The sequence below is a fragment of the Elephantulus edwardii genome, unplaced genomic scaffold (assembly GCF_000299155.1).
Source record: "Elephantulus edwardii isolate Elephantulus edwardi_28Jun2011 unplaced genomic scaffold, EleEdw1.0 scaffold00148, whole genome shotgun sequence".
In the NCBI taxonomy this organism is placed as follows: Eukaryota; Metazoa; Chordata; class Mammalia; order Macroscelidea; family Macroscelididae; genus Elephantulus; species Elephantulus edwardii.
The window spans coordinates 3,838,410-3,850,272 of NW_006399898.1; the positions used below are offsets into that span (position 1 = coordinate 3,838,410).

General features: G+C 51.3%; 1 protein-coding gene across 1 annotated transcript in view; it reads right to left on the reverse strand.

The window, feature by feature from the left end:
* Positions 1-11,863, reverse strand: part of DNAH10 (dynein, axonemal, heavy chain 10) — a 119,470-nt gene that overhangs the window by 36,129 nt on the left and 71,478 nt on the right. Inside the window, exons 45-52 of the mRNA XM_006894627.1 lie at positions 10,877-10,970; positions 10,251-10,418; positions 7,898-8,086; positions 5,525-5,696; positions 4,830-5,033; positions 3,915-3,995; positions 2,077-2,274; positions 291-452 (exon numbers count right to left, since the gene is read on the reverse strand). Of these exons, the coding sequence (XP_006894689.1) occupies positions 291-452; positions 2,077-2,274; positions 3,915-3,995; positions 4,830-5,033; positions 5,525-5,696; positions 7,898-8,086; positions 10,251-10,418; positions 10,877-10,970 (1,268 nt within the window). The remainder of the gene's footprint in view (positions 1-290; positions 453-2,076; positions 2,275-3,914; positions 3,996-4,829; positions 5,034-5,524; positions 5,697-7,897; positions 8,087-10,250; positions 10,419-10,876; positions 10,971-11,863) is intronic.

Sequence of the window (11,863 nt, forward strand, 5' to 3'; positions counted from 1 at the left end):
CCTCCCCAGGTCACCTCTGTCCCGTGGGCCCCCTGACTTGCCGATGGCCGTGTTGGAGGCGATCTCCTCCAGCACGGTCCCTCCCTCCCCAGGTCACCTCTGTCCCATGGGCCCCCTGACTTGCCGATGGCCGTGTTGGAGGCGATCTCCTCCAGCAGGGTCCCTCCCTCCCCAGGTCACCTCTGTCCCGTGGGCCCCCTGACTTGCTGATGGCCGTGTTAGAGGTGATCTCCTCCAGCATGGTCCCTCCCTCCCCAGGTCACCTCTGTCCCACGGGCCCCCTGACTTGCCGATGGCCGTGTTGGAGGCGATCTCCTCCAGCAGGGCTTCACAGGCCGCAGACTTCTCCGCTAGCACGATCTTCTGCTCGGCCAGCTTCCGGTTCAGCTCGTCCAGCTGTAGGGTGGCCTCCTTCAGCTTGTCCAGCCCGCCCTCCAGACGCTTGCACTGAGCTGTGGGGACAGTGCCAGGGCGTCACCAGGCCAGTGGGCACTTCTACAAGGACCGCCAGCATGGGTCCGACTTGCACTCACCGAGGAACGGGAAAGAAATCCTCTCTTAGGAGATGTCCCATGTACCCCAGAGCCTCTGAGGCTGGGGGGACACAGGCCAGATCAAGGACCCCCCCTGAAAATAGAGCTTCGCTCAGCCCACAACCCCTAAGCAGATCCCACACCAGGGCCTGTGGCGTGCCTTCCAATGCGGGATGGAGCACACAGATGCAGATCTCCAGGCCTTACTTCCAAGGCACCTCTAGGTGGATCTGAACCACCAACTTTCCAGTTCATAGCCGAGCACTTAACAGTACGTGTTACCCAAAAACTCCAGCCAACAGACCCAGCCAGAGCCTATTTTAAACGCTTGTTCCAACCTAGCATATTGATGCCAACAGCAACAACAAAAAAATACGCCTCCCCTCATAAAAATGTGCAAGGAAGGTTTAGAATTACAAAGTGTTCAAAGGGAAGTGGGAAGGGAGTCCTCTAATAGTGCCTGATCCCTGAGACTATGTGGATCTTAGCCACACTTCAAGGCTGTAAATGAAACGGTCAACATGATTCAACTTCCAAGCAAGCAAGAGACAGGTCGATATGGTGATCGTTAACACCAGGGAAGAACACACTCCTTAGGACAATATGCAGCCCAAAGTGCAGCATTTGACCAACAAGAGCGATGAGAAGAGAGGACGGGGTAGGAAAGAAGGATGAATGGAAATGGGAAGCACAGGGAAGAAGTGGGGAGAGTGCCGCTGCACTGAGAATGCCAACTGCAATCAACATCACAAAGCAACGTGATGAACTGCTTGAACATTGCTCTGTAAGCTTTCACTCAAATCACAATTTTTTTTAAAAAAAAAAAAAAGAGTTAAAAAAGAAAAAAAGAACTGCTCTTTTTCATTGCCCGACTGCCGCCGTCATGGGTCGCATGTGTGCTCCCGGGAAGGGCTTGTCCCAGTGGGCTCTGCCTTATTGCCGCAGCGTCCCCACCAAGAAGGGTCTGACTCCTTCCCAGATCAGTGTGATCCCCAGAGATTCACACAGCGCTGCACAAGCACGTTTTGTGACGGGCAACAAAATCCTGAGAATCCTTAAGTCCAAAAGACTTGCTCCCGATTTTCCTGAGGATCTCCACCGTTGAATTAAGAAAGCTGTTGCTGTTCCAAAGCATCTTGAAAGGAACAGAAAGAATGAGGATGCTAAATTCCATCTGATCCTGACTGACAGCCGAATTCACTGATTGGTTGGATACTATAAGACAAAGAGAGTCCTTCCCCCCAATTGGAAATATGAATCATCCACAGCCTCTGCCCTGGTTGCATAAATTTGTCTTTATGTACGGGAGCAATAAAATCATTGTTTAAGTTAAAAAACAAAACAAAACTTGTCAGGGATCTCTTCAAAACCCCAAATTTAACGTTTCTCTTTTGCCTTGCCTTGGCCTGAGTAAAATCAATGTCCAGTGTAGACCCGAACGAGCCTGGACCTCCAGCGGGGTGTCTGCACAAAGCAGCCCGTGGGTGAATCCGCGTTCAGTGTTTAAGCGGGATGCCAGCAGCCGTCCCTCCCCGCGCCTTACCTATGTTATACTGCGTCTTCTCGTCCAGGAGTCTCGAGTACGTGTTGATGAAGTCCAGGTAGTTCTTGGGGGTGACGTAGTTGCTGCGTCGAAGTTTCTGCAGGAACTGTTTGCTGAACTCCCCCACGGATTTGTGCACCAACACAACGTGCTGGACCAGCTCTTCTATGTTTTCCGTTGGGATCATCGAATTGTTCCCTGGAGAGGGAGCAACAACAAAGCCATCTTGTACAGAGAGGAACAAGAGCCCCTGTTCTGGGCTGGAGGCCACAGAACACACTGAGGCCCTGGGGCACCCTTCTCTCTCCCTGCTGCTGGGAGCAGCCATCTACTCCTGGGTCCTGGACTACGCTATGGCTGAACTAGAATATGTATTAGCTTATGGTTTGGCCATTACATAATGATGCAGGATGGTGATTATGTAATGATGTCACCACCCTCCGTGATGTGACTGGACTTTATCACAGTTATAACCAGTTATAAGCAAAGGGAACTTCCCGGGGATGTGGCGTGCATTAGAGGAGATAAAAGGACCAACAAACCAGCAGAGAGGGGAACCAAGGTAGAAAAGGTAGGGGCAGAGTGTTCCCTCTGGACTGAGAACAGCTTGGCCATGAACCTCTTGGCCCCAGGAGAAAACAGATGCCAAGACACAGGGAGATGCCTCAAGGAACTTGGGGCCCACAAATGCAGAAAGAAGACAAGGACCTTCTCCCACAGCCAACAGGGAGAACTGGCTGGAACTCTAGATTACTCTGTCAGAGAATGGATCTCTGATAAAGCTGTCCAGTTGTGGGACACCTTTTACAGCTGAACTGGATGAGATGGACAATATCCTTCCAACATATCAGCCGGAAAAATTAATAACTGCTGCCAGTGCTAAGATCAAATTGCTCTAATTATTTACCAGACCGTGAAATACAATCTCCTCCAAGCAGAGTTTGTCTCTTAGAGTAAAATGAAGCACTGACCAACAGGACCCATTCACGTGGGTTTCACAGGTATCATCATTTTTCAGTTACACGAGCCCAGCAGCTGTGAGGTCAATGTCCATGCACAGCGGCCCACGTGTCTCACAGGAGCACTGTGGTCCACTGGGTTTTCATCATTCAGATTTCGGAAGTCCATCACCAGGCCTTGCTTCTGAGGCAGCCCTGGGTGTCCTCAAACCTCTAACCTTTCAGTTAAGAGCAGAAAGCTCTCTAACAATCCAAGGACTCCCATATCCAAGTCGAACACGACCACTGAGTCAAGTTACTTACTTGTCTTGCAATATCCATAGTTCTGGGCACAGCCTTTACAGAAATTCTTGGACTATAGTCTAAGAGGTGGAGGAATCTATTGTTTAGTTATGTTGTGTTATTCACGACAGCGAAACACTGAAAGCAAATCTAAGTGTTTACCCACTACTGTCAAGTCACTTCCTACTCAGAGTGCCCCTATAAGACACGATAGAACTGCCCCACTGAGCGTCCAAGGCTGCAAATTCCTGTGGAGACAGACTGGCTGTCTCATCTTTATTCTACTAAGTAGCAGGTGGATTTGAACCAATGACCTTTTGGTTAGTAGTAGTGATTAACTGCTATGCCACCATGCCTCTCAGTCCAAGTACTAACATGTAGAAACTGCTAATGCATCTATGGAAACTTGGGCCATCTCTGTCAGAGGCTGACAGATTATAGCCTATAGGTCAAATCTGGCCCCCACCCCCATCTGTTTTTGTTAATAAAGTTTTATTGGCACACAGCCTACTTGTTTACGCATCATCTGACCAATTTCAGGATGCAAAGTAAGGACCGTAATCACAGCGTGACTTACTGAACACAGCTCAGACTCACCTAGGAAGGACTTGGCCACTGCATACAGGGCCTGGGGCGGCCAGGGCATGAACCAGTCGATGCCCGTGTTATTAACCAGACCTTGGAGAGAAACAGACAGGTGGAAGATACGTGAGCCTGAGGTGCCCAAGATTGGATCCCATCTCCGTGCCACCACACTGAACAAGGTGGACACTGCGGAGTAGAATCGAGGGAGAGCGGGCGGTTCCCCAGTCTCTTGGGCACGTTGGCCAGGTCGCTCTGGTTTAAAGGGCTGTCCTGGACATTGCAGAATGAGCAGCACCCGGTCTCCATCTGCTGGACTCTAACAGTGTCCCCTGCCTGTGACAACTGAAAGTGGTGGGGGAAACCCCTTCTCCGAAGACATCAGATACAGCACGTCTCACAATGGAGATGGAACCTTCCTGAACGGAAGAGCGGAGAGTCTAGTTGGCACTCACTATGGATTCAGGAGAACACCAACCACATGCGCGTGACAGGTGGAGGCAGGCACGTGGGGGCCAGAAGTCCACCCACGGCTGCAGCACGGGTTACTCTGCCCGTGTGTACCTTTCAGTCCAGCTGCCCCTAATCAGTGCCCAGTGCCGAGAGCCGTGCACATGCCCACTGCCTGGAAAGCAGGTGAGCAGGCACAGGTACCTGGAACATTCCAGGAGCCGTGGGCATGCGCACTGCCCAGGAGGCAAGTGCACGAGGAGCAGGTTCCTGGGCCATTCAGGGAGCTGTGCGCATGCGCCTTGCCCGGGAAGCAGGTGTGCAGGCCGCCCAGGTGCCTGGGATGGTCTGGGAGCTGTGGGGGGATGCACAGTGCCTGGGAAGCAGGGGCGCAGGCACACGGCATGGTGTGGGTGGTCCGGGAGCTGTGCGCATGCGCCCTGCCAGGGAAGCAGGTGCACAGGTGCAGTGCGCGGATACCTGGGAAGTTCCTGCAGCGCGTCCTCAGGGTCTCCCCAACCGGCGACATGCCGAGGACGATGTGCAGTTTGTTGGCGCTCTTGTTCACGAAGTACTGCCACACCGACTCCTTGGCCGGTCCCATCCCGTGCTTCAGGGCTTCGGGCCCGATCTGCCCCAGGATGGACTCCTTCTCATCTTCCGGGAAGAGTGCTGGCACCATGCCTGCACCAGGAACGGGCCCTGGAGTCAGTGCCTCCTCGGGTCACAAGGGGCTTGGGGGAAGGAGACGGCAGGTGGGGGTGGGGTGGCGGGGTGAGGACCCTTCCTGGGTCAGCATGAGGCCTCATCTATGAGCCAGCAAAGGCTGGAGCGTGGCTAACTCTTCCTCTACTGGATGAAGTGAGGCCGGGGCTCCAGTGTTGCCTTGTCCCTTTGCCACAGCCCAGCTGGGGCCCCATGAGCCCCCTTCTATACTACAGCAGAGTTGAGGAAGCACAGACCTCCGCCTTCCTCCACCACAGCACAGCTGGGTGCACCCCAATGCATCCCCTTCTCCTCCTTTATCAACCTCCACAGTTACAAGTGATGCAAAGTCTGGCATCCAAGACAGGCTGACTGGTAAACCCCTTTGAGTCTCCGGAGCGAGGTGTCTCGGGCCTGGTCTGTGACCCAGCAGAGACCAGCGTGTCCAGGTTCCCCCTCGCCACACACACCTGAGGTGAGCATGTTGTTGATAAGCTCCAGGAAGCCCTCTTCTGCCACATGGGCGTCTGTGAACAGGAAGATCATCGTCTTGTTCTCCAGCCCCAGCTTCTGATACAGGGTCTTCAGATCTTCTCGAAAGTTATTCTCAGAGTAGCCGCGGCTCAGAAGAATCTCGAATACCTGATGAGACAGAGTGGGGCACCGCTATGGGGTGGATTCACAGGAGGCCTCTCTGGGAGAGTCGGCTGCAGAAGGGAAGGGGGCTGGTCCAGAAGAGAAAGCTCCTGGAGCGACTGGTCAGTGAGCCTGAGCCTGGCTCAGGGGTCAGCAAGTGTCCAAAGGCCACTAGACTTGAATGGAAATTGTGGTCTGCTCCACATGGCCATGTACACACATCGAGTAACACCAGATGACCAAGTAAAAGCGGACTTGATGTCCGGAGTCTACGTCTCAGCACAAACAGAGGCATCAAAGAGAAACTATGATCCTGGTGTTGAATGAAGGAGCCCTGCTGGCACAGCGGATTGAGCACTAATCAAAAGATCAGTGGTTCAAATTCACGAGTCACCCTGAGGGAAAATGAAGCCATCTGCTTCCGTAAAGTTTTACCGCCTTGGAAACCTTAAAGGAAAGTTATTTTCTGTCCTGTGGGGTCACTGGGACTTGAAGGTAAACTCAGTGGTAGTGGGGCTTAGTTGTTTACTATTAAATGGGAAATCTCCCACAGAAGACCTCTTTTAAGTTCTAAAATGCATAGTTGTGACCTTGACAAGTCAAGTGTCCCTTACGCAAGCCGTGGTCTTTTCAGTCTCATGCAAAAAGCTGGACAGAGAAAACTGAAGAAGTGATATATTTAAAATAAGTTTCTGGGGGAAAATACTGAGCAAATTGTGGACTGCAAGAAGGACAAATAAATCTTAGGAGCTCTGGTGACCTGGTGGTAAGAAGCTGTGGACTGCAATCCCAAAGGCACGCAGTCCACCAGCTGCTCTGTGGGAGAAGAATGAGCAGTCCCCTCCCCTCTGCTACACGGCCTCTGAAAGCCCGGTGGGTCAGCTATGAGTCGGTTCCAACTAGACAGCACACAACAACAGCAGCAAAGAAGAATAACCCCACAGGCTCCTAAAAGTGAGGAGAACGGGACTTTAACTTGGGTGCTTTGAACACATCGTCGATCAGTGCTAGAAATGTTGGGTAAAATACAAGGTCAGTGGAATGAGGGAAACCCTTGGTGAGATGGATGGACACACAGCCAGAACAACAGGCCCAAGACATACTGACGTCCTGAAGATGATGAAGGACTGGGCAATGTTTCATCCTGTTCCATACTAGGTTGCTATAAGTCAGAGGTCGCTAACAACAAGATTGAATGAAATCCAACGTCTAAGAGTTAGAGAAAGGCTTGGGGGTAAGGAGTGAATTAAGAAGAACTTTTTTTCAAAGCCAAGCCTGAATGCACTGTGTGTAGCTCCGCTGTGAGGGCCCTGCAAGTGAATGCCCCCCCCACCAAAGCTGCACATCGCATGCAAACGGTGGTCCAGAATGACACGCAGGAAATCGCCGACACCACACCTGAAGTTGGCCCACGTCTCAACACAAGCGTATCTGACAGTTGGCAAAGATCTCCTCATATTTGATTGTTGAACTTGATTTGTCATAATCTCCGTTACTGAGACAATATGATAGATGTGTTGTATAGTCCACTAGAATGTTAATGACAGCTAAAATAACAGCAAAAAAACAACAGCCATTCTCGGTGAGGCCATCACAGTATGATCTGCTGGGATTGCTCCATCCCGTGGGGGGCCTGTGGTGGCCTGAGTGTCGCTGGGAGCGTCGCCACTGGTGTGTCAACAACCAGGAGGGTCCCCCATGGTAGACAGGTTTCAGAGAGGCGCCCAAAGACATGTTGTTGTGTTGTTAAGTGCCGTCGAGTCGCAGGCAACTCATAGCGACCCTATGAAGGAGAGACCTCAATGCTTGTGTGTCTCTCATCCTCTCTCCAGGTTCATAAGGTTTCTGGAGGCAAGCTATGACGGAAGTGGATGCCACTCCTGCTTCCAAAGACATACGTGAAAGAAAATCTGTCCAACTGATTGTCCCCAAAGAAGGACCCAATGAAAACCCTGTGGCTGACCGTAGAATGCCGTGTGGGTTTGAGAGGGAAGAGGTTGGGAGGCACCCAGAATGCACAGTTGGCCACTTCCAAGGACTTGAGCACCCAGTAATGGTTGAAGACGGTGCGGGACCTGCAGGGCGTGGGGCTTGCAGGGTGTGGGGTCACGAGGAGTCAAAAGCGACCTGACAGCCACCAACAATGGCCTGGATTGTTCCCTGTGCGCATTAAATGCAGGAGAAGCGGAGAGGGAAGACGGGCTTACCTCCCAGCCCGCTGTGAAGGCCGCCAGCCTGGCAAGGCACTGCTTGCCCGAGCCCCCGACGCCGATGAGCAGGGCGTGGCCTCTGTCCATGCGGATAATGCGGTGCACGCGGGTCACGTGCTCCAAGGCATCATCGAAGAGAACCAAGTTCATCCTGGTGTTACTTTCATTATATTCTTCGAGAATTTCCTGAGGGTTTCAAAAGAAATAACAATACATTTTTAAACACCAAGCGCTGCCTATGCCTGGGAGAAATCAAGAGACTTCTATAAGAGTCTAGAGTAGCTGTTTTCCACCTTCCAGTCAGTTGAGGTAAGCATAAACCACACGATAAAATAAAGACTGTTGTTGTCGTTGTTGTGTACTATAGAGTCGGAACCGACCCATAGCTGACTCTCTGACAGGTTTTCAGAGACAATCGCACAGGAGGAGATTTCCCATCCTTCTCCCGAGGAACGGCTCGTGGCCTCACACTGCGTGCCTTTGGGACTGCAGCACAGATTCTTGTCACGAGGCCACCAGAGCTTAAGATTAGAGTGGTCAAATAATTTCATCTGATTTAGATTCACGGTCAGTACGAACTCGTGAAATATTATGCAAAAATGGGTGACCCTGGAGGACATTATGCTGAGTGAAATATCTCAGTCACAAAAGGACAAATAATTGCATAGGGCCACTGCTGTAAAACAGGAGACAGAGAAGGAAGGGAGGAATGATGCATACTGCATTGAAACAGGTAAGAGACAGAACTGTTTAGAAGGGACAGATGAATGGGTATTCTTGTCATTACAGAAGTCCAGAGTGAAGGCTGCATAGTGGAGTAGACTTGGGGGAAAGGGATTGCATAACAATAAGAGAGTTTTTCTTTTTCTTTTCAAGGAGAAGAATGAATTGGGGGGACGGGTGGGCGGGGAGAAAAGTGCAACAAAGAACGACTGGAAACCCTAAGTCTCTGTAAACTTTCGTTAAAATTAATAATAATTTAAAAAAGAAGAAAGAATGGTGCAACTCCGTCTCACATACTTCAGGCATATGTGATTAGGATAAACCTGTCCTTGGAAAAGGAAGTTGTACTCGTCAGAGTATCGACAATAAAAGGTCTTTGATGAGATGAACTGACAGTGGACGCAACAGTGTGGGTCCAAGCACAGCCATGCTTGTGAGGTGGGCGTGGGACAGGACAGTGTGTTCTGTTGGACGCGGGGCACTATGAGTGTGCAACTAACAACATGTTGTTGTTGTTGTTGTTAAGTGTCGTCGAGTGGTAGATGACTCATAGCGACCCCATGAATGAAAGAACTGAGCACTTGTATAACTTGCACCGTTTGTCTAAGTTCCTAGAGTCTCTGGAGGCAAGCTATTTCAGAAGTGGATAACCTTCCTGCTTCCAAGCCTGACAGTGTTTGGTGGAGCTCCCAGAGTAAAACAGGCTTGGAAGCACGAGTGACATCCACTTCTGAAACAGCTTGCCTCGAAACTCTGTGAACTTAGAGAAGGGATGAAAGTTATACAAGGGTTGAGGTTTTTCGTTCATAGGGTTGCTATGAGTCACCTATGCTTGATGGCACTGACCAACAACAAACAACACTTTAACATTCCAGCCCTTGGGAAATGACATCATGCTGAGAGAACTGGAAAGTTGGAGAAGAAAAGCAGATCCTCAACACAATGGGTTGATACGGTGACTGTCGCAATGGGCTCGAGTGAGTCTTGGATTGTGGGGATGGCGTGGGATGGGGCAAGGGTTAGATCTGTTGTTCATAAAATTGCTGTGAGTCAGAGAGAAAGCTCTGTTGGCCTAGTGGACAGAAAGCTACACTACTAAGCCAAAGGTGGGTGATTTCAGTCCGCGGCCCTCGGGCCTGGCTTTAATTGGTTTTGGTCAAACATTCTAAATGGTACAGCACTGGTCTGTCCATTGGCTGTACAGTGCTAACTCGTGGTTGCTGTGATGCCAACCAACAGCATAGTGGTTGAAATGACTGAGTCACTGGGGTTGACAAGACTGCCTGACTGAGGCTCAGGAATCCCATGTTCTTTGGTTGGCCAGCAGCGAGCAGAAGCCTATTATTAGAAGCTTATTTTGAGGGTCATTAAAATGGAACCAAGAGCTCAACAGTGACAAGCCTGACGGCACACAGTATTCCGAGAGTCCACGGGCTTGGGGAGCTAAGCTCTGGACTGTCTGTGAGGAATCCCTTGGGCCATTCTGTCGCACCGCTAGACAGATCACCGGAGGGGACACAGCTCGTGTCTCAGAGTCCGAGGCCGCAGCGGGCTTCCCTGCCTGGACCAGAGGCTCTTTGCATGCCCTGGAGGAGATGGGCCCGTCACGAGGAAGCCCCGTGCACACCTGGAACAGAGCCTTGGCCGCCTCGTAGTCCTGGATGTCTTCATAGACTCGTTCTTCGTCCTCATGCAGGGCCAGCCGGAAATCTCCAAACAGGATGGGGTCTCTCATGACTGTCTCCAGGTCCTCGTGAAAATGCTCCTCCACCAAGCTTCGTATGTGGTTTTGCACCTTAAATTATAGAGAAAAAAGCGTGTGCTTCTTCCCAGAATTCACAGACCTTTTCTCTCGGCAGCTCACCACTGCAGCTCTCACATATTTGGGCATGTTCATCAGGAGAGCCTAGTCCTCGGAACAGGACACCACGCTTGGAAAGGCGGAGGGTCACTGGAGGAGAAGACGGGCCGCAGGGTGGACTGACACACTGGGCGTCAGCACAGCGGGACTCTGAGGGGGACACAGGACGGGGCAAGGTGCCCATCTGCCCTGGGTGAGGTCACTGCGGGTCAGGGCTGGCTCCAGCACGTCTCGCCTCCACCCTGGGTCATCGGCACTCCTTTACCTGCTGGCTTTTACGGTGTCTGGTCTTCTGCAAGAGACACCCTGGGGTCACGGGTGACGTGGGCTGATCTCACCTTGGTGGCTGTGAGTTCAGAGCTGCGGTGGCTGCCGTGTGTGGCTGTACTCACCAGTTCCTTATCAGTTTCGTTGATCAGTCGGTCGTGGAAGACCCTCAGACACTCGTTCCTCCAGACCCTCACCATCTGGGGCACCAACTGGAACCTGCAAGGTCAAAGGGGCCAGAACAGCCATGCAGTCACCCAAATACATGACCCAGAACCGGACCTCCTGCCCTCGAGCCAGTGATGACACGTGACACCCCTCTTGGCTAGAAATCTTTTGGGGAGCAGACCACCTCATCTTTCAAACCGTCAACCTTTTGGTCATCAGCCCAACACATACCCACTGGGCCACCAGGGCTCCTCGCATGCGGGCATGCAGGGCTCCGTGGACGCCTTTCAGACAGGTACACAGAGTGATCATCATCTGAGATCTACAGGCAGCATTTGCCCAGGACCAAGCTCAGAAGGCAGGAAGGGACAGGAGAGGAGACAGACACATGGGCATGGAAACCAGGAGGAGTGGAGGGGTGCTGTGAGGACGCAGGGATCAGAATCAGGGCCACGGAATAAGTGTGTGTGACTTATACCTAAAAAAAAAACCCACAAAACCCAACTATATTTCCTGCCAATTTTTGCCCAAATCACAATAAAAAGTTGATTTACTTTCATTATCAGGCCTTTAGTAAGGCATTTAACAAGCACCTTTTTTTTTTTCAATTTTAACATAAATCTCCAAAGTACTGAAGAGCAATGACGTCACTCTGGATACTAAGGTGCACCTGATACAGACCATGGTCTTTTCACTTACTTGCTGTGCATCAGAGAGTTAGACAATGACTAAGGCGGATAGAAGGAGAACTGATGCCTTTGAGCTGTGGTGTTGGAGAAGAGCATTGAATATACCATGGACTGCTAAGAAAACGAACAAGTTCATCCTGTTGTTGTTGTTATGTGCCATCGAGTCATTTCCGACTCATAGCGCCCCTATGCACAACAGCCCTAAACCCTGCTCTATCCTGCGCCAACCGCACCGCCTCTGACACACCCATCCCG